The sequence below is a fragment of the Pseudophryne corroboree genome, chromosome 2 (assembly GCF_028390025.1).
Source record: "Pseudophryne corroboree isolate aPseCor3 chromosome 2, aPseCor3.hap2, whole genome shotgun sequence".
NCBI classification, from domain to species: Eukaryota; Metazoa; Chordata; class Amphibia; order Anura; family Myobatrachidae; genus Pseudophryne; species Pseudophryne corroboree.
This window is the reverse complement of record NC_086445.1, coordinates 920,511,141-920,535,692: the sequence shown is the minus strand read 5'-3', so window position 1 is coordinate 920,535,692 and position 24,552 is coordinate 920,511,141. Positions and strand designations below refer to the sequence as shown.

General features: G+C 47.4%; 1 protein-coding gene across 2 annotated transcripts in view; it reads left to right on the top strand.

Moving 5' to 3' along the window:
* MKS1 (MKS transition zone complex subunit 1) overlaps positions 1–24,552 on the top strand; it is a 154,163-nt gene that overhangs the window by 108,054 nt on the left and 21,557 nt on the right. For both annotated transcript variants that reach the window (XM_063956152.1, XM_063956153.1), the window contains 2 exons: positions 2,849–2,982; positions 17,469–17,551. In XM_063956152.1, coding sequence (XP_063812222.1) covers positions 2,849–2,982; positions 17,469–17,551 — 217 coding nt within the window. The remainder of the gene's footprint in view (positions 1–2,848; positions 2,983–17,468; positions 17,552–24,552) is intronic.

Genomic DNA, 24,552 nt, shown 5'->3' with positions numbered 1-24,552 from the left:
ACGCAAGAATTTTTCAGTGGGATCTGCTGGACAAATGGTCCGGATCGCATCTTCAGATGCATCAGCGGATAACCCTATATCCAAGGACAAGGGTGTCTCTCCTGTGGTGGTTACAGAGTGCTCATCTTCTAGAGGGCCGCAGATTCGGCATTCAGGATTGGATGCTGGTGACCACGGAGGCCAGCCCGAGAGACTGGGGAGCAGTCACACAAGGAAAAAATTTCCAGGGAGTGTGATCAAGTCTAGAGACCTTTCTCCACATAAATATACTGGAGCTAAGGGTAAATTTATAATACTCTAAGCTTAGCAAGACCTCTGCTTCAAGGTCAGCCGGTATTGATCCAGTGGGAAAAACATCACGGCAGTCGCCCACGTAAATAGACAGGGCGGCACAAGAAGCAGGAGGGCAATGGCAAAAACTGCAAGGACTTTTCGCTGGGCGGAAAATCATGTGATAGCACTGTCAGCAGTGTTTCATTCCGGGAATGGAAACTGGGAAGCAGACTTCCTCAGCAGGCACGACCTCCACCCGGCAGAGTGGAAACTTCATCGGGAAGTTTTCCACATGATTGTAAACCGTTGGGAAATACCAAAGGTGGACATGATGGCGTCCCGTCTGAACAAAAAACGGGACAGGTATTGCGCCAGGTTAAGAGACCCTCAGGCAATAGCTGTGGACGTTCTGGTAACACCATGGATGTACCAGTCGGTGTATGTGTTCCATCCTCTGCTTCTCATACCTAAGGTACTGAGACTTATAAGACGTAGAGGAGTAAGAACTATACTCATGGCTCCGGATTGGCCAAGAAGGACTTGGTACCCGGAACTTCAAGAGATGCTCACAGAGGACTTATGGCCTCTGCCGCTAAGAAGGGACTTGTTTCAGCAAGTACCATGTCTGTTCCAAGACTTACCGCAGCTGCGTTTGACGGCATGGCGGTGGAACGCCGGATCCTAAGGGAAAAAGGCATTCCGGAAGAGGTCATTCCTACCCTGGTCAAAGCCAGAAAGGAGGTGACCGCACAACATTATCACCACATGTGGCAAAAATATGTTGCGTGGTGTGAGGCCAGAAAGGCCCCACGAAGAAATTTCAACTCGGTCGATTCCTGCATTTCCTGCAAACAGGAGTGTCTATGGGCCTCAAATTGGGGTCCATTAAGGTTCAAATTTCGGCCCTGTCGATTTTCTTCCAGAAAGAAGTGGCTTCAGTTCCTGAAGTCCAGAAGTTTGTCAAGGGAGTATTGCATATACAACCCCCTTTTGTGCCTCCAGTGGCACTGTGGGATCTCAACGTAGTTCTGGGATTCCTCAAATCACATTGGTTTAAAACCAGTCAAATCTGTGGATTTGAAGCATCTCACATGAAAAGTGACCATGCTCTTGGCCCTGGCCTGGACCAGGCGAGTGTCAAATTGGTGGTTTTTTTCTCAAAAAAGCCCATATCTGGTTGTCCATTTGGACAGGGCAGAGCTGCGGACTCGTCCCCAGTTCTCTCCCTAAGGTGGTGTCAGTGTTTCACCTGAACCAGCTTATTTTGGTGCCTTGCGCCTACTAGGGACTTGGAGGACTCCAGGTTGCTAGATGTTGTCAGGGCCCTGTAGGTTCCAGGACGGCTGGAGTCAGGAAAACTGACTTGCTGTTATCCTGTATGCACCCAACAAACTGGGTGCTCTTGCTTCTAAGCAGACTATTGCTAGTTGGATGTGTAATACAATTCAGCTTGCACATTCTGTGGCAGGCCTGCCACAGCCAAAATATGTAAATGCCCATTCCACAAGGAAGGTGGGCTTATCTTGGGCGGCTGCCCGAGGGGTCTCGGCTTTACAACTTTGCCGAGCGGCTATTTAGTCAGGGGCAAACACGTTGGTAAAATCCTACAAATTTGATACCCTGGCTAAGGAGGACCTGGAGTTCTCTCATTCGGTGCTGCAGAGTCATCCGCACTCTCCCGCCCGTTTGGGAGCTTTGGTATTATCCCCATGGTCCTTTCAGGAACCCCAGCATCCACTAGGACGATAGAGAAAATAAGAATTTACTTACCGATAATTCTATTTCTCGGAGTCCGTAGTGGATGCTGGGCGCCCATCCCAAGTGCGGATTATCTGCAATACTTGTACATAGCTACAAAAATCGGGTTATTATTGTTGTGAGCCATCTTTTCAGAGGCTCCGCTGTTATCATACTGTTAACTGGGTTCAGATCACAGGTTGTACAGTGTGATTGGTGTGGCTGGTATGAGTCTTACCCGGGATTCAAAATCCTTCCTTATTGTGTACGCTCGTCCGGGCACAGTATCCTAACTGAGGCTTGGAGGAGGGTCATAGGGGGAGGAGCCAGTGCACACCACCTGATCCTAAAGCTTTACTTTTTGTGCCCTGTCTCCTGCGGAGCCGCTATTCCCCCATGGTCCTTTCAGGAACCCCAGCATCCACTACGGACTCCGAGAAATAGAATTATCGGTAAGTAAATTCTTATTTTTTTTTTAATTGATTTTAAGTAATATTCTAATTTTCTGAGATTTTGGATTTGGGGTTTTCGAAAGCTGTAAGCCACAATCATCAAAATTATAACAAATAAAGGCTTGAAATATCTCACTTTGCTTGTAATGAGTCTATATAATATATTAGTTTCACCTTTTAAGTTGAATTACTGAAATAAATGAACTTTTGCACGATATTCTAATTTTCTGAGTTTCACCTGTACTATGATGGCCTGATTGCTTTAAGTATGTAATCTCATAGTGTGTTAAGTGATCATTGATAACGGTAGTTTGCAAACATTCTAGATCCTGAGTAAAGTATAAGGTAGATCATTAAAATAACACAGACTTTTGTTTCCTGCCCAGGAATGCATATCCTCACCAGACAAACATGGCGGCCTGTGGAACTGGGGACAGTGTCGGAGCTCAGAAGGTTTTTTATAGGCGGTTCCCCAGAACTTGAGGACCTAACTTATGCCAAAGTTCCCAGTACCTTCCAGGTGACATAAATACACTGTGTTTGTGGCTAGGTTTTAAAGTGAAGCTCAATGTAAAAAAAAAAGGAAAAAAAACAAATATCATCTAAAAGGCACATAAATGAGTATGTAATATTTTGTGGTTTAAAAAGTGTAGAAGTGAGCCAGTGGAGATGGCATCAGCTTTTAAGTAACATTTGTCAAGTGCATTCTGTAAAATTATACATTGGTTGCCGTGTGCAACTTCTTCACTGGCTCACCTTTCCACTGTTTTCACTGCTTCATGAATAGACCCCACCAAACCCGCAAGAAGGTTGTTGTTCTCGTTCCCCCGCCAGTCGGTCACCGCCGGTCACACTTACCCAAGACATGTTAATCAACTCCTCTCCATTTGTTGCATTATGATTTCTTATATGGTTTCAGCTGAAATGTGAGAAAACTGTGATGGTATACATTGGTAATTAGGGTATTGTTCCAGGTAATTAGTAGATAATGATAGCAGTAGGGTGGATTGATGAAAATGGAGGGTATTAGAATATACAGTTAAACCACATTGGTATATTGATCCTTTTCGGTATCGGCAGACTATTTACTTTATACCAAAATTGTACCAATCACCTGTAAATCATGCAGGCAGCCATTTTGTGCACTAAACCGATATTCAGGCTCTCAGTCCGCTAGGAGCTGGTGTCTTCACTAGGCAAAACTAGGCTGAAACGGTGGATACTGCGGAATAGTAGATTACCATGGGGTATAGATCGGGTCCACTGGAGCCTGGCACTTTAAGAAATTAACAGTGTGTGCTGGATCGTCCCCTCTATGCCCCTCCTAGCAGACACAGTTTAGAAAAAGTGCCCAAGGTGCCGGGTGCATTCTGTTGCTCTCCAGAGAGTTTTCTTCAGAAATTTCTTTTAGTTTGTTTTTTTCAGGCAGCACTGGTTGACAACTAGTCTGCCTGCGTCGTGGGACTTAGGGGGGGACCGAACCAACTTCCTCAGAGTTAATGCTTCGTATCCCCACTGACAGGACACTGAGCTCCTGAGGTGATGTTTCTCATACCCCTCGGGTGTGAGCCCACGCCAGCAGCATGCCGCCACCCCTAACATATGCCGAAGTAGACGCGATGCAGTGAGTGATACACCGTGGTCCCTGGTACAAATGGCGGCATGAAGGGACAGTGATCACCTGGCTACGGGCTGCAGTGCCCGCTGTGTACCCACACTGGTGTTATAGTAAAAGGGGGTTGCGCACTCTATTTTTACACAAAAAAGGGAGTAAGCCAGTATAAATAAACTGTAGGGACCGTGCACCATTATGGGGGCGGGGCTTCCCGGAGAGCGGGACCAGAGGCTAAACAACGCCATTTCCTGCTGCTGCTCTGACTAGGCTGCATGCGAAGACTGCTCCTCCAAGAACCCACTGAATCAGCAATTGTCTGGTACCAGGGGGTTATTGTTAAGGGGGGAGCTCATAGTCAGCGGTTATACTGCTGTGTGGTAATTTACACATAAGAGACACCCAGCGGGTCTGTGGTGTTGTGTGCTGGTCCCAATCCTGTCTGTGTCACTCCATTTAGAGTAGCCTGGAATAAGTGTGCTATCTCACTAATACTGCACTGTTTCATACTAATCTGTATGTACTTTATGCAAGGCTAGGTTTACACCTTCCTCACAGGGGTCCCTGATGTGTACCCAATGCTCACTACCTTCACAGGATAGTAATGTGCAGGAACCTGAGTGGATGGAATCATTTAAAACTATGATCACAAGTATTAATTCAGAGTTGGCTACGGCTAAACAAGAAAGACAAACCCTGAAACAGACTATGGACACGTTCATGTTAGCTGCAGCCGACCACAGGCAGGATCCTCGCATCCCCATCCCTGTTGGTCTCTCATAAACGCACTCTCCCACAATTATTGCAATCTGACTCTGAACTACCAGAGTTTGATGAAGGGGGTGCTGAGGTAGACGAGGATAATTCCCTGTCCCCAGGAGTTGAGGCCCTCATTTATGCTATTAGAAAGGTGCTCAATATCCCAGATAAGGAAGCAGAACCAACAGAGGAATTGTTTTTTGATGTGAAACCACATCAAAGTCCTCTGAAACCTTCCCAGTTTCTAAGGAATTAGATTTCCTGGCTAAGGCAGCATGGTTAAATCCTGACAAAAAATGTATTACCGCTGAACGGGCGCTAAATTAATTTCCTTTCCCTACAGAAGGATAGAAAACTCTGGGAAAACCCCGCCGACAATGGATACCTCTGTGTCCAGGCTGTCACGTAAGATTGTTTTACCTGTACCTGGGGCCATTTCTCTTAAAGACCCAGCTGATCGCAAGATTGAAACCACCCTAAAATCAATTTACACTGTGGTGTATCCCAATGCCCTACCATAGTATGCGGCTGGATTTCTAGAGTCATGGTAAAATGGTCTGATGAGTTTCTGAAGGGGCTGCTTACACTACCTCAGGACGAGATTGTTACATTACTACAACATATCCAAGATGCTGCAAACTTTGAGTGAGGCTGTTAAGGAACTTAGTATCATTAACGGCCGTACCACTGCTATGGCAGTATCAGCTCGTAGAGCCCTATGGCTGCGACAGTGGTCATCAAATGCTGATTCTAAAAAAGGGATTGAAAACCTTCATTTTACAGGTGATGCCTTGTTTGGGGAAGAACTGAACAAGTGGATATCTCTGGCAACTGCAGGTAAATCTACATATCTGCCGTCTGCCTCGCCATCTGCTAGACGTCCCTTTCCTGGGCCCTCCCTGCAGTCCTTTCGTGAGGCCAGGTTCAGAGGCAAAGCCAGAGGAGCCTCCAATGCTGCTAGAGCAACTTGAGGTAAATCCCGTAATCCAGCTGCTGCTGGAACTGTGGACCAGACCTCAGGATCCTCTTCCACGAAGCCCTCATCGTGACGGTTGGCCCCAGAAGCAAGGCGAATTTCACGTAGGTGCTCCCCTTCAACACTTTGCCCACATATGGGTAGAGTCCTGCCGGGATTCTTGGGTGAGGGACCTCATATCCCAAGGATACCATCTGGAATTCCAGGAACTCCCTCTCTCAGATTCTTCAGGTCAGGCTTACCAGCTTAACCGGTAGCAAGAGTTTCCTTACAGGAGGCAGTGCAAAAACTGCTTTCAACAGGAGTTACTGTTCCAGTACCTCCTCAGATGCACACAAAGGGTTTTTTACTCAAGTCTCTTTGTTGTTCCGGTGCTGAACGGCTCTGTACGACTGATCTTGAACCTCAAATCCCTGAACCCTTATCTTCGAGTGCTCAAATTCAGGATTGAATCTCTAAGAGCAGTTATAGCAACTCTGGAGGAGGGGTAATTTCTGGTGTCCCTGGATATCAAGGACGCATACCTGCATATCCCAATTTGGCCCCCTCACCAAGCGTTCCTCCGGTTCGCGGTACTGGCCCAGCATTTCCAATTTCAGGCCTTACCCTTTGGTCTCTCCACAACTCCAAGGGTATTCACAAAGGTCATGGCGGAGATGATGCTCCAATTGCGCATGATGGGTGTCAATATAATCCCGTACCTGGCGATCTCCTGATAAAGGCGGTGTCCGGGGAACAGCTGCTGCACAGTATCGACTTGACTACTCGTCTGCTTACGTATCACAGATGGATACTCAATTTCCAGAAATCTCACCTGGTACCGTCTCCGAGAATTCAGTTCCTGGGAATGATCCTGGATACGGTGTCTCAGAAGGTTTACCTTCCAATAGACAAGGTTTTGACTATTCAGTCTATAGTCCGTACGGTGCTGAAACCTCATGTGATCTCAATTCATCTTTGCATTTGCTTGCTAGGCAAGATGGTGGCCTCCTACGAGGCGATCCAGTACAGCAGGTTCCATGCACGAACATTTCAACTGGATTTGCTGGACAGATGGTCAGGATCTCACCTGCACATGCATCAGCATATATAACCCTGTCACCAAAAGCACGGACATCCCTGCTATTGTGGCTACAAGTCTCCCATCTGGTGGGGGGTCGGAGTTTCAACACCCAGGCTTGGACTCTGTTGACAACGGATGCCAGCCTCCGGGGTTGGGGGGCTGTGACCCAAGGGGCGCATTTCCAGGGGACATGGTCGTTTCCGGAATCTGCTCTTCCAATCAACATCCTGGAACTCAGTACAGCCCTCATACCTCCGTTGGAATCAGGCCATTCAGGTGCAGTCGGACAACGCCATGGCAGTAGCGTACATCAACCGACAGGGAGGAACAAGCAGCAGGGCCGCAATGCGAGAGGTGTCAAGAATACTCCTCTGGGCAGAAGCCAACGTAAGGGCCATCTCAGCCATTTACATTCTAGGAGTGGACAACTGGGAAGCGGACCTCCTAAGCAGGCACAACCTCAATCCGGGGGAATGTGGCCTCCAACCTCAGGTGTTTCAACAACTTGTTCACCGGTGGGGTTGTCCACAGATAGACCTGATGGCTTCTCATCTCAACAAGACGTTCTATTGTTACTGCTCCAGAACAGGAAGTTGCGGTAGACGATCTGACGACTCACCGATTCGTTTACCTGTTTCCTCCAATTACTCTCATTCCAAGAGTTCTAAAACGACTCAAAAAGGAAAGAGTTCAGGCAATTTTCATTGCCCTGGATTGGCCTTGACGGGCCTGGTATGCGGTCCTCCTGACTTTGTCGATGGAGGAACCCTGGCCTCTGCCGCTTCTCAAGGACCTTCTTCAACAAGGACGTTCATCTATCCAGACTTACAGCGTCTACGTTTGATGGCCTGGAAGTTGAGAGGGAGATTTTAACCAGAGAGGGTCTCCCATCCAAGGTTGTTTCAACTATGATCCAGGCCCATAAGGTGGTTAAATCCAAACATTACCACCGTATTTGGAAGCAATATGTTTCTTGGTGTGAGGATAGAAAATGTTCCCCTGTGGAATTTCGCCTGGGCCATTTTCTGCTGTTCCTGCAAGTAGGCGTGGATAAGGGCCTATGTTTAGGCTCCATCAAAGTATAGATTTTGTCTCTCTATCTATTTCCAGAAACAACTGGCGGTACTTCCTGAAGTACAGACCTTTCTAAAGGGGGTTATGCACATTCAACCACCCTTTGTTCCTCCCACGGCTCCATGGGACCTCAATGTGGTCTTGACCTTTCTCCAGTCGATTGGTTTGAACCCTTACATAGGGTAGACTTAAAATACCCCACGTGGAAGACTGTTATGTTACTGGCCTTGGCTTCTGCTCGACGTGTGTCGGAATTAGGGGCCTTGTCCTGTAAGAGCCCATACCTATTTCATGAGGATAGGGCGGAGCTCAGAACTCGCCCGCAGCTTTTGCAGAAAGTGGTGTCGGCCTTTCACGTAAATCAACCAATTGTAGTTTCAGTATTATCCAACACTTCCATTGCTCCAAAGTCCCTGGATTTAGTGCGGGATTTGAAGATTTACTGCTTACCTGGTTGTAAGTGGTCTTGGTTGGGTTTGCTGTTGCTTTCCCTGTTCCATGTTTGGTTAGCATTGCTGTCCTTCTATAGTTGGCATTGCTTTCCTCTGTTATGGTTAGCTCTGTTATCTTTGTTGTATGTTTTTTTCGTTACCTCACTGCTTTATGTGTTTATACCCTTCTCTCAAAGTATGTCCGTCTCCTCAGAGACAGTTTCCTAGACTGAGTCTGCTAGGAGGGGCATAGAGGGGAGGAGCCAGCACACGCTGTTAGTTTCTTAAAGTGCCAGGCTCCAGTGGACCCGATCTATAACCCATGGGAATCTACTATTCCCCAGTATCCACTACGGACTACGAGAAAAGGAATTACCGGTAGGTATTAAATTCCTATTTTAAGAGAATACAGCCTCCCAATTCATAATTTATAGAGTACATTCTTATGACTGTGCAGTAAGGCATCATTTGGCGCGCTGGGACATAACTGAGACACACATGCCTCCTGTCTCAGTGATGTAAGTAGTGAAAGTATTTGCTGCATTCTCAGGAATATTGCTTCATCCCACAAAATAGCTGCATTCACCGTGTGTAGACCATAAATAAAACTGTATTAAAAAAAAAAGGAGTGTTATGATAGACTTACCATGGTTAACACTTTCTGCGAGGTACATTGGGTTCCACAGGAAAAACTTCAGGGTGTAGAGTGGATCTTGATCCAGAGGCACCATGAGGCTAAAGCTTTAGGCTGTCCCAGGATGCATTGGGGCCTCCTCTATAACCCCGCCTCCAGACACTGAGAGCTCAGTTTCGTTAACCAGTCCAATGGAGGAGCAGGCAAGAGAGAAGGCAGATGTTGGTCACATAGAACCACATTCTCACGACAGGAGAAGGTACCAGCGGCTAATGCCATACAAACCCAAAGAAGCAAGGTGGAAAGCAAAGTCAGGGTGGGCGCCCTGTGGAAACCAATGTACCTCGCAGTATGAGTGTTAACCATGGTAAGTCTACCATAACACTCCTTTTCTGCAGCAGGGTACATTGATTTCCACAGGGAAAACATCGGGGAGTTCCTAAAGCAGTTCCTCAAGGGAGGGGACGTGCCTTAGCGGATGTGAGAATCAAGCGTCCAAAGGAAGCATCCTGGGAGGCGGAAGTATCAAAGGCATAAAACCTAAGAAATGTGTTCGCTGAGGACCACGTAGCCGCCTTGCACAATTGTTCTGCAGATGCGCCACGGCGAGCCGCCCAAGAAGGTCCAACAGACCAAGTAGAACGGGCATTAATAGTAGCAGGAGCTGGGAGTCCAGCCTGCGCATAGGCTTGTGCATTCACCATTCTAATCCATCTGGCCAAGGTTTGCTTGTTCGCAGACCAGCCACGTTTGTGGAAACCAAACAGGACAAAAAGGGTATCTGACCTCCTGATAGAGGCAGTCATCTCCACATATATACGGAGAGCCCTTACCACATACAAAGACCACTCTTTGGAAGACAGGCCAAAGAGACAAAGGCCGGAACCACAATCTCTTGGTTAAGGTGAAAAGATGACACCACCTTAGGCAAATAACCCGGTCGAGTTCTGAAAACTGTCTGGTCACAGTGAAATATCAGAAAGGGTGGATGACAGGACAAAGCGCCTAAGTCCAACACTCGTCTTGCAGAGGCAATAGTCAGCAAAAACAGGACCTTGGCCGTGAGCCATTTAAGGTCCACCAACTCAAGAGGTGAGTCTTGCAGGGCATTCAGTACAACAGACAGATCCCATGGAGCCACAGGAGGGAAATAGGGAGGCTGAATCTGAAGGACACCCAGAAGTGAAAGTATGAATGTCAGGTATAGACGCAATTTTTCTCTGAAACTATACCGGCAAGGCAGATATGTGACCCTTGAGGGAGGCCAGATGAAGACCTAGATCAAGGCCTCATTGCAGAAAAGCCCGAATTCTGGACGTTCTGAATCTATATGCATCATAATTCTTATCAGCACACCAGGTGAAGTAAGAATTCCAGACACTGTAGTAAATCCGGGCAGATGCCGGTTTGCGGGCTTTCAGCATAGTTTGGATAACCGCTTCGGAGAATCCTTTGGCCCTCAGGAGTGATGCTTCAAGATCCGCGCCATCAAAGCCTGTCTGGCCAGGTCTGGGTAGAGACAAGGGCCCTGTACGAGGAGGTCAGGGCGCCTAGGAAGTAGAAGTGGATGATCTGTCCACAGACCCTGCAGGTCTGAGAACCAATACTGTCTGGGCCACGCTGGAGCGATTAAAAGTAGTATTCCTCCTCCTTGTTTGAACTTCCGTAGGACCCTGGGCAGGAGTGACACTGGAGGGAACACGTAGGGCAGCCGAAAATTCTTTGGAAATGCCAGAGCGTCCACAAATGCTACTTGAGGATCCCTGGTCCATGATCCGAAGACCCGGAACCTTGCAATTGTGTCGAGACGCTATCAGGTCTACATCTGTTAGGTCCCACCTGTCCACTAGGAGTTGAAAGACTTCTGGATGAAGACTCCACTCTTCCGCCCAACAAAGGATTTTTGACACTTCCATCATTGCCATGCGGCTTCAAGTGCCACCTTGATGGTTTATGTATGCCACCATGGTGGCGTTGTCTGACTGTACTTGAACAGGCCTGTTCTATACCAGAGGCAAGGCGAGAGATAATGCATTGAACACCACCCTCAGCTCCAGAATGTTTATTGGGAAGAGTGATTCCTCCTTGGTCCAGCAACCCTGAAAAGAGTGTTGCTCCAACACCGCACCCCATCCCCACAGACTGGCGTCCGTTGTCAGCAGGACCCAGTCGGGGATCTAGAAGGGACGGACCCTGCTTAATTGCTGGTCCTGTAGCCACCAGGTCAGCGACAGACGAACCTCCAGAGTCAAAGTGATCATGTGAGATTTGATCCACTGAGGTAGGCCGTCCCACTTGGAAAGGATCAACCTCTGTAGACGGTGGGAATGAAATTGAGCGTACTCCACCATGTCAAATGCCGACACCATCAGGCCAAGTACTTGCATTGCCGAGTGTATCGACACTCTAGGGCGACAAAGGAGGCATCTTATCCTGTCCTGAAGCTTCAGAATTTCGGAGTCCGAAACAGCCACTGACTGTGTGTGTCCAGGAGTGCCCCCAGGTGCACCATGCTCTGAGCTGGGACCAGCGAGGACTTTTTCCAGTAGACAAGCCACCCGTGGGCTTGCAGGAACGTTACGGTCAGTTGCAGATGACTCAGGAGGATATCGTGGGAATTTGCCAGAATCAGCAGGTCATCCAGATACGGCAGGATTCTGACACCCTGACGACGGAGAAGGGTCGTCGTCACGGCTATGACCTTGGTGAAGATCCGAGGAGCCGTAGCCAGTCCAAATGGCAGAGCCTAGAATTGATAGTGAAGGTCGCCAATAGCAAACCGCAGAAACTGCTGATGTGACATGGCAATAGGTATATGCAGGTATGTATCCTTTATATCCAGGGATACCATATAGTCTCCGGGTTCGATAGCCTTACAATAGAGCGCAGCGTTTCCATACGGAACCTGGACACTCACACAAACTTGTTCAGAGATTTGAGGTTGAGTATAGGCCAGAAGGGCCCACTGGGTTTTTGGACTAGAAACAGGGTCGAGTAGTAACCTCTGCCTCTCTAGGACTGAGGTACCGGCACAACCACTCCTGTACTCGGGAGAGAACGGACAACCGTTTGCAAAGCTTGCGCCATTAACGGATCCGAAGGTAGAACCGTGGTACGAAACTGGAGAGGGGGACTTTCCTTGAAAGAGACAGTATACCCGTGAGAGACAACTTCTAGCACCCAGGCGTCTGAAGTGGTCTTTAACCAGACCTGGGAAAACTGTAGAAGTTGACCCATCATGCAGCAGGCTTGTCTTGTTTAGAAGTAGGCTGACAGGCCGCCCAGGATTGTTTGGCCTTGGACTTTGTGGTTTTGGGAGCACGAGATTGTCTTGGGCATGCCTGACCTTTTACTTTCCCTTGAGGCAGAAAGGAACGAAAGGTGGTACCTTTTGCCTTCTGTGCAGAAGGATTAGTATTTGGGAGGAAGGCAGTCTTAGTGGCTGCTAACTCAGACACAATTTTATTCAGGTCTTCCCCAAACAAAATGTTTCCCAGTGAAGGGGAGAACCTCTAAGGTCTTTTTGGAGTCTAGGTCCACCTTCCATAACCTCAACCACAGAATACGGCAAGCCAGGACAGACGTAATCGACATCTTGGCTGCCAACACACCCGCCTCAGAGGACACCTCCTGAATGTAATAAGCGGCGGTGGTAATGTGAGTCCGGTATTGTCTGGCATTGTCAGAGATATCCTCAGGCAGCTCTTCCTCTAATGTCTGAACCCATGCTTCAATACCTTTTGCGGCCCAAGAGCAGCAATAGTGGGTCTATGCACAGCTCCTGTAAGGGAGTAAATAGATTTCAGGCATCCCTTCACACGATTATCTGTGGATTCCTTCAGTGAGGTGACAGTGGTGACAGGCAGAGTGGACGACACCACGAGGCAGGTGACGTGAGAATCCACCGGCGGTAAATTTTCCCACTTGTTACATAACTCTGCAGGGAGAGGATAGCAAGCCAAGGCCCATTTACGCAGAGGGAATTTCTTCCCTGGAGTAGACCAGGGTTCCCACCTGATGTCCACTATATGGTCAGAATGGGATAACCGAGTTTTAAACACCTTCCGCCATTTAAACTTAGTTTTTTTTGCCACAGTAGTGGAATCCTCATCATCAGATATTTGTAGGATTTGTTTAATAGCAACCACTAAGGCAGGGACATCAATCTGCAAGGGAGAATCCTCATCCGTAACACCAGATTCAGTGTCTGACAGGACCGTATGCTCCCCCTCCTCTTCAGATGAAACATCAGAGAGGTATGTGGACTGTGAGGAGAAAGTAGCCCGCTTAGATGACCCAGAGACACGGGAGTGACCTGGAGTGGATTTTTGTCTAACCAAGGACTGATTTAATTGTTTCATCTGGTTAGATACATTTTCCACCCAAGGCGGATTAACCATAGGGACAATTTTTGGTGCTAATGGCACAGGTGGCCCTATAGGGGGCATACGGCGTTCTACCAAAGTACCCAGTAGGTTTGTGAATGCAGCCCTGGGTGGCTCCTCAGTAGGCACAGAAGCTGTGGACTGACTAGGAGGTGTATGACACATAGGGGTTAATTCAGAGTTGATCGCAGCAGTAAATTTGTTAGCAGTTGGGCAAAACCATGTGCACTGCAGGTGTGGCAGATATAACATTTGCATAGAGAGTTTGATTTGGGTGGGTTATTTTGTTTCTGTGCAAGGTAAATACTGACTGCTTTTTTTTACACTGCAATTTAGATTTCAGTATGAACACACCCCACCCAAATCTAACTCTCTCTGCACATGTTATATCTGCCCCCCTTGCACTGCGCATGGTTTTGCCCAACTGCTAACAAATTTGCTGCTGCGATCAACTCTAAATTAGGCCCATAGTACACAGACCATCATACAAAACTTCCCCCTCTGGTAAATCCTTGGAGCATGCTCTGCATGATGCAGGAGCTTCCAATGATTTACTGCCCTTTCTGTTAGACATTATGATATAAATGCCACAACAGAGCGACTTAGGGGGTCATTCCGAGTTGATCGCTAGATGCATTTGTTCGCAGCGCAGCGATCAGGCTAAAAAATGTCAGTTCTGCGCATGCGGCGCAATGCGCATGCGCGACGTACGGGCACAATGACCGATGTAGTTTTGCACAGGGTCTAGCGATGCATTTCAGTTGCACTGCTTGCTGCAGAGTGATTGACATAAAGTGGCTGTTTCTGGGTGGCAACTGACCGTTTTCAGGGAGTGTGCGGAAAAACGCAGGCGTACCAGGAAAATCGCAGGAGTGGCTGGGCGGGTTTGTGACGTAAAATCCAGAACTGAATAGTCTGAAGTGATCGCAAGCGCTGAGTAGGTTTTGAGCTATTCAGAAACTGCACAAAAAAACTTTGTAGCCTCTCTGCTATCCTTTCGTTCGCACTTCTGCTAAGCAAAAATACACAGCCAGTGGGCGGCGGCATGGCGTTTGCACGGCTGCTAAAAACTGCTAGCGAGCGATCAACTCGGAATGCCCCCTTAGTACGATAAGCCAAAGTACAATACCTGCGAATAAATCCGGTATTATGGGACTGAGTACACAGTATAATATACGTATTGGGATATATACTGTGTCGCACTATATATCAGACGCACCTAGTCCCTCAGGGTGCAGAATATAGTGACTGTTATACTTGCAAACACTGAGAGTGAAAACACACAGCAGATACATGCACACACAGGGGGTGATTCCGAGTTGTTTGCTCGCTAGCTGCTTTTAGCAGCATTGCACACGCTAAGCCGCCGCCTTCTGGGAGTGTATCTTAGCTTAGCAGAATTGCGAACGAAAGATTAGCAGAATTGCGAATAGAAATTTCTTAGCAGTTTCTGAGTAGCTCCAGACTTACTCAGCCATTGCGACCAGCTCAGTCCTTTTCGTTCCTGGTTTGACGTCACAAACACACCTAGCGTTTGCCTAACCACTCCCCCGTTTCTCCAGCCACTCCTGCGTTTTGCAACTCGAACGCCTGCGTTTTTCCGCACACTCCCATAAAACGGCCAGTTTCCGCCCAGAAACACCCACTTCCTGTCAATCACACTACGATCAGCACAGCGATGAAAAAGCTTTGTTATGCCGTGAGTAAAATACCTAACTTTTGTGTAAAATAACTAAGCGCATGCGCTCTGCGAACCTTGCGCATGCGCAGTAAGCGACTAATCGCAGTATAGCGAAAATCAGCAACGAGCGAACAACTCGGAATGACCCCCACAGTCACAGGCAATGCAGAAATGATCACAATAAAGTTGCACTGGACTAGGATGTGTCTATATGTGTGTGTGTGTGTGTGTGTGTGTGTGTGTGTGTGTATATGTATATGTATGTGTATATATATATATATATATATATATATATATATATATACATACACACATATACACACACACACACACACACACATACATACATACATACATACATACATACATACACATACATACACATACATACACATATATATTAATCACAGCACGGTCAGTGACCGGGTGATATATATTGGAATACTCGTACAGTATAGTCTGGTAACAGTACACTCTTTCTCAACTAACGCTATCTGTATAAAGACATGTAGGATACTTAAGTGTTTGTAAAGTCACAGCGCTGTATAAAGGCGACTTTACAACCTTGTCCTGGAAAGCAGCCGCAGCTATGCTCAGAAGATGGCACCCAGGGTCTCAGTCAGGGAGTGAAGGAGAGTGTGAGGCAGCTCCAGGGCGGGAAATCTGTGAAGAGATGGCGCCCTGGGCCGGGGGAGGGGCTACAGGTCAAGCGCCACCTCCCCTATGCTGGGCTTCCAACCTGGATACTGTGAGCCTTATTAAATGGGGTGTTAGTACACCCGACCTGTACACATAGGCCCCTGTGGACTAGTGGGGTCCCTGCTCGGTGACGGTGTCCACGCCAGCGCCGCGACCCGTCTCCCTAGGTGGTGGACGGAGCACAATTTAATGGCGGGTCCCGCCTGGGGGACTCTCTTACCTCCTCCCCGTAGCAGCCACACGAACCAGGAGAGCAGTCTGCAACTGTGTGCCTAAGCCGGGACGTCTCCGCTGCAAGTACCTGGGAACTGAGCTGCGGGAGTATGCGACACCGCTTGGGAGGTGATGGAGCTGCAGCGCTGACGCGTCACCATGACATACAGCGCTGACAGCTCAGAGAAGAAATCTTCTTAGAAAAGCTTTTTCAGGGCTGCCCAATGCAGCCCTCCTGTTAGGTGACCTGCTGCTGCTGCAGTCACCAACTCGAAACTGAGCTCTCAATGCCTGGAGGCGGGGTTATAGAGGAGGCCCCAATGCATCCTGGGACAGCCTAAAGTTTTTAGCCTGTTGATGCCTCTGGATCAAGATCCACTCTACACCCCAATGTTTTCCCTGTGGAAACCAATGTACCCTGCTGCAGAAATCCAAAATCTGGAGGTCTACACAGCGCTGTTCTTATTCAGCGCTGTGTAGATCTCAAAGGTATCTCCATACCACATTTGTATTTGTGCAGATTATTTCCAAACAGAGAAAATCTCTCACTACTTCACTTCAGCTTAATGGCACAATACCAAGTAAATAAATAAAGGAAAGGCACAAGTACCTTGACAAAGACCCATATCGGGTAGAAACGCATCGGCGGCAACAGGTGGATTTGGTCACTACATGAGAACAAAGCCGGGAGACGCTTGTATCTGATAGAGCCAGAGCGGGAGGATCGGAAGCACATTACAGTGCTCAGGGAGATTAGATCGGAGGACGGTCAGCGGTAACAGAACTCTTGAAAAAACCCTGGGTAGCAAAAGCCCCCAGTGGAGAGGGAATACCGTGAGATCATCAGGCGTCCAGGGAGTCCAGTGAGGTAATTCCTCATTAGTAATAACAAAGCTGAGGTGGGGAACCGCTAAAAAATCTATGCTGATTATGATGGGAAGGAGGATTCTTATATATATATATATATATATATATATATATATATATATACTGTGTGTGTGTGTGTGTGTGTGTGTGTGTGTGTGTGTGTGTGTATATATATATATACTGTGTGTGTGTGTGTATGTGTATGTATATATATATATATATATATATATATATAATTTTTATTTTTTAGAAATACACTGTGTTTCATTTTATCTACAGACTGGACTACATATTTTTTCTATGGACTTTGTGCCGTTAAGATGAAGTGAAGTAGTGATAGATTTTCTGTTTGGAAATAATCTGCATAAATACAAATGTGGTATGGAGATACCTTTGAGATGATGTGAAACTGATTAAGGACAGTGCTGTGTAGACCTCGAGATTTTGGATTTTTTTATACTATTTTTTTTATGGTGCAGATAGGCTAATCTGCTATTCTTACATGGTGCAACTGCAGTTCATTCTGAGGGCCTAAGAGAAGGACTCCATTTTGTGTTTTTCATAAATAAAACTGTACCTACTATACTAACATCTGTCTTGTCTGTGTCCTAGGGTGAGCATCTGAGTCGCTTTGGTTTCAGGACGGAGACAACAGGCAGTGTGACATTTCGCTTCCACTCTATACACCAGTCACGGTATGACCAGCAACTGCTGTTTGCTGTGCCTCTGTAACAATAATTCAGGTGGGAGTAGGCCACTTAGGGGTTGATGTATCGAGAAGTGGGCCAGTGGAGAAGTTGCCCATAGCAACCAACCAGCTCCTACCTATCATTTTATAGAATGTTCTTGATAAAAGTTAACTTAATACTAGAGATGAGCGGGTTCGGTTCCTCGGAAACCGAACCCCCCCGAACTTCATCCATTTTACACGGGTCCGAGGCATACTCGGATTCTCCCGTATGGCTCGGTTAACCCGAGCGCGCCCGAACGTCATCATCCCGCTGTCGGATTCTCGCGAGATTCGGATTCTATATAAGGAGCCGCGCGTCGCTGCCATTTTTCACTCGTGCATTGGAAATGATAGTGAGAGGACGTGGCTGGCGTCCTCTCACTTTGTTTCAGGGGGCTGCATATCTTTATTCTGGGTACCAGCAGTATTATAGGAGGAGTACAGTGCAGAGTTTTGCTGACCAGTGACCACCAGTATTATACGTTGTCTGCCTGCAAAACGCTCCATATCTGTACTCAGTGTGCTGCATATATCTGTGCTCACACTGCTTTATTGTGGGGACTGGGGACCACCAGTATATTATATAGGAGGAGTACAGTGCAGAGTTTTGCTGACCAGTTACCACCAGTATTATACGTTGTCTGCCTGAAAAACGCTCCATATCTGTGCTCAGTGTGCTGCATATATCTGTGCTCACACTGCTTTATTGTGGGTACTGGGGACCACCAGTATACTATATAGGAGGAGTACAGTGCAGAGTTTTGCTAACCAGTAACCACCAGTATACGTTGTCTGCCTGAAAAACGCTGCATATATCTGTGCTCACACTGCTTTATTGTGGGTACTGGGGACCACCAGTATATTATATAGGAGGAGTACAGTGCAGAGTTTTGCTGACCAGTGACCACCAGTATTATACGTTCTCTGCCTGAAAAACGCTCCATATCTGTGCTGCATTGTAGTATATAGTAGGAGTACAGTGCATAATTTTGCTGACCACCAGTATATAATATATAGGAGTACGGTACAGAAGGCCACTGCTCTACCTACCTCTGTGTCGTCAAGTATACTATCCATCCATACCTGTGGTGCATTTCAGTTTTGCACATTTTGCTGACCACCAGTATATAATATATAGCAGTACGGTACAGTAGGCCACTGCTCTACCTACCTCTGTGTCGTCAAGTATACTATCCATCCATACCTGTGGTGCATTTCAGTTTTGCACAGTTTGCTGACCACCAGTATATAATATATAGCAGTACGGTACAGTAGGCCACTGCTCTACCTACCTCTGTGTCGTCAAGTATACTATCCATCCATACCTGTGGTGCATTTCAGTTGTGCGCAGTATATATAGTAGTAGGCCATTGCTATTGATACTGGCATATAATTCCACACATTAAAAAATGGAGAACAAAAATGTGGAGGGTAAAATAGGGAAAGATCAAGATCCACTTCCACCTCGTGCTGAAGCTGCTGCCACTAGTCATGGCCGAGACGATGAAATGCCATCAACGTCGTCTGCCAAGGCTGATGCCCAATGTCATAGTAGAGAGCATGTAAAATCCAAAAAACAAAAGTTCAGTAAAATGACCCAAAAATCAAAATTAAAAGCGTCTGAGGAGAAGCGTAAACTTGCCAATATGCCATTTACGACACGGAGTGGCAAGGAACGGCTGAGGCCCTGGCCTATGTTCATGGCTAGTGGTTCAGCTTCACATGAGGATGGAAGCACTCATCCTCTCGCTAGAAAGTTCAAAGACTTAAGCTGGCAAAAGCACAGCAAAGAACTGTGCGTTCTTCTAAATCACAAATCCCCAAGGAGAGTCCAATTGTGTCGGTTGCGATGCCTGACCTTCCCAACACTGGACGGCAAGAGGTGGCGCCTTCCACCATTTGCACGCCTCCTGCAAGTGCTGGAAGGAGCACCCGCAGCCCAGTTCCTGAAGATGTCACTGTTGAAGTACACCAGGATGAGGATATGGGTGCTGGAGCTGAGGAGGAAATTGACAAGGAGGATTCTGATGGTGAGGTGGTTTGTTTAAGTCAGGCACCCGGGGAGACACCTGTTGTCCGTGGGACGAATATGGCCATTGACATGCCTGGTCAAATTACAAAAAAAATCACCTCTTCGGTGTGGAATTATTTTAACACAAATGCGGACAACAGGTGTCAAGCCGTGTGTTGCCTTTGTCAAGCTGTAATAAGTAGGGGTAAGGACGTTAACCACCTCGGAACATCCTCCCTTATACGTCACCTGCAGCGCATTCGTTATAAGTCAGTGACAAGTTCAAAAACTTTGGATGACAGAGGAAGCAGTCCACTGACCACTAAATCCCTTCCTCTTGTAACCAAGCTCCTGCAAACCACACCACCAACTCCCTCAGTGTCAATTTCCTCCTTACACAGGAAAGCCAATAGTCCTGCAGGCCATGTCACTGGCAAGTCTGACGAGTCCTCTCCTGCCTGGGATTCCTCCGATGCATCCTTGAGTGTAACGCCTACTGCTGCTGGCGCTGCTGTTGTTGCTGCTGGGAGTCGATCGTCATCCCAGAGGGCAAGTCGGAAGACCACTTGTACTACTTCCAGTAAGTAATTAACTGTCCAACAGTCCTTTGCGAGGAAGATGAAATATCACAGCAGTCATCCTGCTGCAAAGCGGATAACTCAGGCCTTGGCAGCCTGGGCGGTGAGAAACGTGTTTCCGTTATCCACCGTTAATTCACAGGCAACTACAGACTTGATTGAGATACTGTGTCCCCGGTACCAAATACCATCTAGGTTCCATTTCTCTAGGCAGGCGATACCGAAAATGTACACAGACCTCAGAAAAAGAGTCACCAGTGTCCTAAAAAATGCAGTTGTACCCAATGTCCACTTAACCACGGACATGTGGACAAGTGGAGCAGGGCAGACTCAGGACTATATGACTGTGACAGCCCACTGGGTAGATGTATTGCCTCCCGCAGCAAGAACAGCAGCGGCGGCACCAGTAGCAGCATCTCGCAAACGCCAACTCATTCCTAGGCAGGCTATGCTTTGTATCACCGCTTTCCAGAAGAGGCACACAGCTGACAACCTCTTACGGAAACTGAGGAACATCATCGCAGAATGGCTTACCCCAAATGGACTCTCCTGGGGATTTGTGACATCGGACAACGCCAGCAATATTGTGCGTGCATTACATCTGGGCAAATTCCAGCACGTCCCATGTTTTACACATACATTGAATTTGGTGGTGCAGAATTATTTAAAAAACGACAGGGGCGTGCAAGAGATGCTGTCGGTGGCCCGAAGAATTGCGAGACACTTTCGGCATTCAGCCACCGCGTGCCGAAGACTGGAGCACCAGCAAACAGTCCTGAACCTGCCCTGTCATCATCTGAAGCAAGAGGTGGTAACGAGGTGGAATTCAACCCTCTATATGCTTCAGAGGATGGAGGAGCAGCAAAAGGCCATTCAAGCCTATACATCTGCCTACGATATAGGCAAAGGAGGGGGAATGCACCTGACTCAAGCGCATTGGCGAATGATTTCAACGTTGTGCAAGGTTCTGCAACCCTTTGAACTTGCCACACGTGAAGTCAGTTCAGACACTGCCAGCCTGAGTCAGGTCATTCCCCTCATCAGGCTTTTGCAGAAGAAGCTGGAGACATTGAAGGAGGAGCTAAAACAGAGCGATTCCGCTAGGCATGTGGGACTTGTGGATGGAGCCCTTAATTCGCTTAACCAGGATTCACGGGTGGTCAATCTGTTGAAATCAGAGCACTATATTTTGGCCACCGTGCTCGATCCTAGATTTAAAACCTACGTTGTATCTCTCTTTCCGGCAGACACAAGTCTGCAGAGGTTCAAAGACCTGCTGGTGAGAAAATTGTCAAGTCAAGTGGAACGTGACCCGTCAACAGCTGCTCCTTCACATTCTCCCGCAACTGGGGGTGCGAGGAAAAGGCTAAGAATTCCGAGCCCACCCGCTGGCGGTGATGCAGGGCAGTCTGGAGCGAGTGCTGACATCTGGTCCGGACTGAAGGACCTGCCAACGATTACTGACATGTCGTCTACTGTCACTGCATATGATTCTCTCACCATTGAAAGAATGGTGGAGGATTATATGAGTGACCGCATCCAAGTAGGCACGTCAGACAGTCCGTATGTATACTGGCAGGAAAAAGAGGCAATTTGGAGGCCCTTGCAGAAACTGGCTTTATTTTACCTAAGTTGCCCCCCCTCCAGTGTGTACTCCGAAAGAGTGTTTAGTGCAGCCGCTCACCCTGTCAGCAATCGGCGTACGAGGTTACTTCCAGAAAATGTGGAGAAGATGATGTTCATCAAAATGAATTATAATCAATTCCTCCGTGGAGACATTCACCAGCAATTGCCTCCAGAAAGTACACAGGGACCTGAGATGGTGGATTCCAGTGGGGACGAATTAATAATCTGTGAGGAGGGGGATGTACACAGTGAAAGGCGTGAGGAATCGGACGATGAGGAGGAGGTGGACATCTTGCCTCTGTAGAGCCAGTTTGTGCAAGGAGAGATTGATTGCTTCTTTTTTGGTGGGGGCCCAAACCAACTAGTCATTTCAGTCACAGTTGTGTGGCAGACCCTGTCGCTGAAATGATGGGTTTGTTAAAGTGTGCATGTCCTGTTTATAGAACATAAAGGTGGGTGGGAGGGCCCAAGGACAATTCCATCTTGCACCTCTTTTTTCTTTCATTTTTCTTTGCATCATGTGCTGTTTGGAGACTATTTTTTTGAAGTGCCATCCTGTCTGACACTGCAGTGCCACTCCTAGATGGGCCAGGTGTTTGTGTCGGCAACTTGTGTCGCTTAGCTTAGCCATCCAGCGACCACAGTGCACCTCTTTTTTTTTTCTTTGCATCATGTGCTGTTTGGGGACTATTTTTTAAATCGACTATCCTGTCTGACACTGCAGTGCCACTCCTAGATGGGCCAGGTGTTTGTGTCGGCCACTTGGGTCGCTTAGCTTAGTCATCCAACGACCTCGGTGCAAATTTTAGGACTAAAAATAATAGTGTGAGGTGTTCAGAATAGACTGGAAATGAGTGGAAATTATGGTTATTGCGGTTAATAATACTATGGGATCAAAATTACCCCCAAATTCGATGATTTAAGCTGCTTTTGAGGGTTTTTTGTAAAAAACACCCGAATCCAAAACACACCCGAATCCGACAAAAAATTTTCAGGGAGGTTTTGCCAAAACGCGTCCGAATCCAAAACACGGCCGCGGAACAGAAACCAAAACACAAAACCCGAAAAATGTCCGGTGCACATCACTACTTAATACTGTGTGAGCACATCAACACCTGAGTTTAAATCTGTACAAATATCCCCTCCCCCACACAGAGTTCCAGTTTTTACAAAATGGCATGCTCAGAAGAGAAAGTATGGGGTTCTTAGCACTGGTACAGATAGGTCCTCATACATCTTTGCTGCAGTCACAAACCACGCCAGGTCGTGTGAGAATCTTCTAGCACCGGGCGTCTTTTTTTCCTTCTTTTTTGTAGACGAAAATTAATCTTAGACGCAGCGTAATGCGACTGTGAATCATGAGGAGAATGTGCTGATTAATTTGATTTATGACACTGTGTGTGACTGAGTCTCTGTGTAGAGTGCTACAATGTAGCAGCCGCTGCTTTATTACAGTACAATTTCTGTTATTCTCTGCATACAGGCTCAGTCACACACAATATACAAGTGTCATATACTCAGCACAGTCTCCTTGTGCAAAAAAGACTCCTAACATTAGCAGAGTTGCACGGGACCTTGCGGCTCACTCATACCAGACATTCCGCGCTGCATGGCGTATTGAGGCTGGATGTATGTACATAGCTGTAAGTAGTAAAGTGTCATCCACTTATAAGTGGTACAACACCGTACACAGACTAGAGGGGTTCTCCCAGAAGTAAAATGAATTCAGTTGAGGAAACACACAAAGAAAAGTGGTCAGTATTTCTGTGTTGGGGCACAGCATAGCATGAAAAAATAGGATTTTAATACCTACCGGTAAATCCTTTTCTCTTAGTCCGTAAAGGATGCTGGGGATGCTTCAAGAACCATGGGGTATAGACTAGATCCGCAGGAGACATTGGCACTTTAAGACTTTAAAAGGGTTGTGAACTGGCTCCTCCCTCTATGCCCCTCCTCCAGACTCCAGTTATAGGAACTGTGCCCAGGGAGACGGACATTTCGAGGAAAAGGATTTATTTAAATTTTAATTTTTTAAACTAAGGTGAGATACATACCAGCTCACACCTCAAACACGCCGTACAACATGGCATTCAACAACAACGCATGCAACGGCATGAACAACATCAGCCACAGACTGACTGTACTTAACTCAACATGAGTGTAACCAAAAAACCAAACTGCAGAGACAGCCCGCACTGGGACGGGCGACCAGCATCCTCTACGGACTAAGAGAAAAGGATTTACCTGTAGGTATTAAAATTCTATTTTCTCATACGTCCTAGAGGATGCTGGGGATGCTTCAAGAACCATGGGGTTTATACCAAAGCTCTAGAACGAGCGGGAGAGTGCGGATGACTCTGCAGCACCCATTGACCAAACAAGAGGTCCTCCTCAGCCAGGGTATCAAACTTGTAAAACTTCGCAAAGGTGTTTGATCCCGACCAAGTAGCAGCTCGGCAAAGCTGTAATGCCGAGACCCCTCGGGCAGCCGCCCAGGATGAGCCCACCTTTCTGGTAGAATGGGCTTTTACCGATTTGGGTAACTGCAATCCTGCCGTAGAATGAGCCTGCTGAATCATGTTACAGATCCAGCGCGCAATAGTCTGCTTGGAAGCAGGAGCCCCAATCTTGTTGGGAGCCCACAGGACAAACAGAGCCTCTGTTTTCCTAAGCTGAGCCGTCCTAGCGACATAGATCTTCAAAGCTCTGACCACATCGAGAGACTTCGACTCCGCCAAGGCGTCAGTAGCC